At 31.1% G+C, this 4466-nt stretch overlaps 1 protein-coding gene across 1 annotated transcript; it reads right to left on the bottom strand.

The window, feature by feature from the left end:
• Positions 1-529: 529 nt before the first annotated feature.
• Positions 530-2334, bottom strand: LOC108488028 (uncharacterized). Its single transcript, XM_017792346.2, has 3 exons — positions 2139-2334; positions 1640-2001; positions 530-1562 (listed from the first exon to the last, which is right to left on the bottom strand). The coding sequence occupies exons 1-3, from the start codon at positions 2197-2199 to the stop codon at positions 726-728; spliced, it is 1260 nt and encodes a 419-aa protein (XP_017647835.1). The 5' UTR covers positions 2200-2334; the 3' UTR covers positions 530-725.
• Positions 2335-4466: the final 2132 nt, after the last annotated feature.

Consider the following 4466-nt stretch of genomic DNA (forward strand, 5'->3'; position numbering starts at 1 on the left):
AAACAAATGAGTGTTATTGTTTGAGTCCATTTTTTATACATTGTTAGTCAAGATTTAAACTTCTTGACCAGAATTAGTTTTTTTCTTTTTTTTAAAGAGAGTTTAAAAAACTGACTTGTTTTGTTATGTTACTTATTTTACCATGATGAAAATTTATCAATATACTAAAATTGTCAATACATGTTTTGGTATGTTTCATATTCGTTTTACATTTTATGAACAGAGTTTGTAATTGTTCTTTTTAATAATATCATTTCCAAAGTTCGAGTTTACCTTCTCTATTTGCAACTACATCTTAATTCAATATATTTTTTTAACTGCGAGATTATTTGATAAATTGATAAGTTGAAGTAGGAAGACATTGATTACATGTTCCCAAAAATAATTATTCTCAAATTTCCGAAAAGCATGCCCTGGTAAAACTATAGGCCAAAGCAAAATGGGCCTTTTCTTTTTTCTGGTGCAAACAACATAGACCTTCGCAGAGGGTTCATTTATCAAATAAAACTGAGTGCAAATTATATATTAAGAAAAATAAATAAGTAGTAGTCATTAACCAACCAAAGAGTAATCTTTCCTATGAACATTTACCTATAAAAAATATTACATAAATAAAGATATATAGAAACTTTGTAAGTGAAGTGAAAGTGGCCTAATTAAGAGTATTATTAGCTACAAACAAAGGAAAAAAAAAAAAAAAACTAACGAAGCATTCATATTGATTTCTATAGCCTCCAACTCAAGGGAAGTCTCCACTTCTTATGCCAATGTATTGACACTCTTGGCCATGGTGATTGAGATCCAGAACTATTCGACTCAAGAGACCGGCCACCGATCGCTAAAGGTAACCATACATACCTCGAATCGTTTAATTCAGCCGGATTCCATCGATCTGCCATAAAAATATATGAACCTGGAAGGCCTAGCAGAGGAAGCACAAATGTACTCTGTGACAAAAATGTTGTAAGTCGAAACATTTCCTTCCCTCCGATGCACGGGTCACCAATCGTCTCCCAAGGTCCCATGATCGACTCGGCTGCATCTACCTTTGCTTCATTCGGTGCCCATCCAGTGCAAGCCGATGTTATCATGTAGTACGTCCCCTGGTACTTGAAAACAGCAGGGGCTTCTCGGCGTTGTCCAACTAGAGTCCTTCGCATATTAGGCTGCACGTCTAGATAATCTTCGGTTAAAGGTCCAATGTGAAGTTCTGTATTCATTTTAGATGAATAAATGATATATGCCACACCATTGTCGTCTTTGAAGATGGTCATGTCCCTACTATCGAATCCATGAGGCCTTTTACTACCGAGATACTGAAAAGGACCTGTTGGGCGATCGCTGATAGCAATGCCAACAGCAGCTTTCCTGTAGTGGACATCGTCAACATGCATCCACATTACATACTTTCCTGTCTTGTCATTGTAAATGACTTTTGGGCGTTCCAACATGTTGGATTTGTGGGTTTCATTATTTATCTGTTGTGCAGACAACACAATACCTTGGTTTAGCCATGTCCATAAGTCCTTGGAAGAATAGCAACCAACTCCTATAACACCCACCTGCAGATTACAACAAAAACAAAATATTCAATATAGGATCTAATATGCAATGAAATGTCTGTCTTTATTAAACTTACTTGTCTGTATTCTCCATACCAATAGTATGTATGCGATGTTTCATCATACAACACACCACCTCCATGAGCTTGAATGGGATTCCCTTGAGTATCCAACCAAATGTGGCCTGGACGGTAGTAGTGGCTACCATTTGCGGGATGTATAGCACTTTTGATATCTGGAAAGAACAAATGCCGAAGCGGGGAATTCTCATCCAGAAATTCATCGATCAAAGGTTTAATAGCAGCCTGTGGGGAATGCTTGTGTCTCAGAGGAGGAGGGCCCGAGGGCTGGGGAACATGAACATTTCTATGGCTAGCAACAAAGTAGAGTTGGAGCATAAGCAGTAACCCCACCATAGCAACCCTTGACCATCTATACCCTGCATTGCATTTATAAATGAATAAATTGCATTAAGTTACCACCTTTTCTGCACGCACGAAACACCAGTTACTAGAAAAAAAAAAAAAGTACACAGACAACATATTTAATTTCAGTATCAATCAACTATGAACGCACACAAGCCTGAAGAGAGGGTTGCAGAAGCTCTACTTGCAGGGGTTTGTGGGCCGTCGGCCATAACGATGGCTGGAAAATAAAATAGAAAAAGCAAAGACAAAAGAGTTGTTTGTTAGAGCAACCAAAGGTGGTGAACCGAATAAACAAGAGAAAGGATTGATGCTTGTGATTATATATAATAATATAGAATTGTCTTGCCGCATTTCATTGACATGGCCGAGACTTTATACTTGGCAAGTGGAAAAGGAAAAAGTAATGCAGTCGTTGCTACATTTAAAACTCTTTAATTTATTTATTTTTATAAAATTAAATATAAACTAATTCAAAAGTAAATTAAGAAATTATTACATCTATCAAGGATAAATATCAAATTTATACATCAATTTTAATTTACTGTGCAATTTAAACATGAATTTTAATTTGGTGCAATTATACAAATGAAACTTGAATTGTGGTTCATATGTATACATGAAACTTACATTTATTTTCATATTGGATTAATATAATTATTTATGTATGGAATATATCAATGTAAAATGGTGCTAATTCAATAATGTTGTTAGTGATTTGTGTAAATTAAATAAAAAAATTTATGTATAAAATCATACAAAATCATGGTATTCATATGGGCTTTATGTTGTTTATTATTGTTATTAATATTGAATTATCCTTAATTATGGGATATGGCGTAATGGTTACTCATTTTGTTCTTAATTATGTGGTTAAAGGTTTGATCTTTGCTTGTTCAAATGGAGTACATTTTGTGGCTAACAATTTAGTTATATCAGCTCTTTTTGACACAATTCTAAAATTACCCATAATTCCTCCCCAACCTATAAATAAAAGGATAATACGCTTCAGCGCACTCGAACCTGCGTTCTCTTACATTGACAACAATACTCATATCGGTAGATTACATTACGATTTTGAAGGAAATTAATATGGAAATAGTGGAACCTAATTCAAGAAGCGAAATTGTTGGCACATTTGTTTTGCATGATTCCTAACTTTGGTATTTAGTGTGTTGGAATGTATGATTAGACAACTTCCTGTAAATGTTCCTTAAATTCCCCATAACTCTAACTAAAACATTATCATAATAATAATGAGAATAGAGTAAAGTTCAACTAATTCAACTTCAATTGATTTATTCTATTAAACTACTCGACATTCATGATTTAAATTTTGGATTATAAACAAATTTAAATTTATCAAATAGAATTTATTTTTGAAAATAATGATTGAATGTATGAATTATTTGAATTAAAACCTTTTTTTTATAATTAGAGATTGAGAATGAAATTATTTGAGATTGAAGTAATCTACAATATTTATGATTTATTATTCAAGTATTTCTATTTCCTTAATTAATATATTGAGTTAAATTAAATAAAACATATTACAAAACCAAATTAAAATATATTAAGCTAAACTAGTTACAACAATAAATTAGTAAATATCATCTTAATAAAATTTCCATTTTATTGTTTCAGGAATATGCAAGGAGATGTATTTATATTCATTATACATTACCAACTTAAACTAAGAAATAGGAAATGGAGGAGCTTAACTAAACAATAACAATAATAAAATTCATGGTTAGTATCTACTCTTTTAATGTATTTACTGAACTTGATGAGTTAATTATTAAGTTCGTTCAAGTGGATACTTTTAAACAACCAAGAAAAAAAAAATCATTCTCTAGGTTGTACTTGTGCTCCTACTTTGTTTAACTACACCAACTTAATTTTTTTAAAAACTATTCCAACTTAATTACTAAAATGAAATCCATAAATTTGTACTAACAAAATGTAAAAAGCTACATGGATGTGGCAATGGCAGACATATACTTAGCCTCTTGAAAATGGTAAATTTCTTTTGTGGTCCCTTTAAAAAAAATGAAAAGATAAATTAATATAAAGATAAAATTATGCTTTTGACTTCCAAGATGGTAATATTTCACTCTAATCCTTTTAAACATTTTAGAATGTTAATAGATACAATAATAAAATTATATTTTAACTCTTAAAATTTATAATTTAATCTTGATACCTAATATAAATTCCTGGCTTGTTGCTTGAAGAACTCCAAAAATAGTTAAAACCATTTTATATAATATAAGAAAAGGCTAAAGACAAGGGTTTTAAAAATTTTGTTTGAATAACATTTTGTGAACATGGACGTAAAATCTTCTAAAGAAAACAAAGGAGTTTTAATATTTGTAATTACTTTTTGTGATTTTTATTGTAATATAAAAATAATTAAAATTATTAATTGAGTCTTAATTCAATTGGTATAGATATTGTTGTCAATATAGGAGGACGTGTG

Source organism: Gossypium arboreum, chromosome 10 (assembly GCF_025698485.1).
Source record: "Gossypium arboreum isolate Shixiya-1 chromosome 10, ASM2569848v2, whole genome shotgun sequence".
Taxonomy (NCBI): Eukaryota; Viridiplantae; Streptophyta; class Magnoliopsida; order Malvales; family Malvaceae; genus Gossypium; species Gossypium arboreum.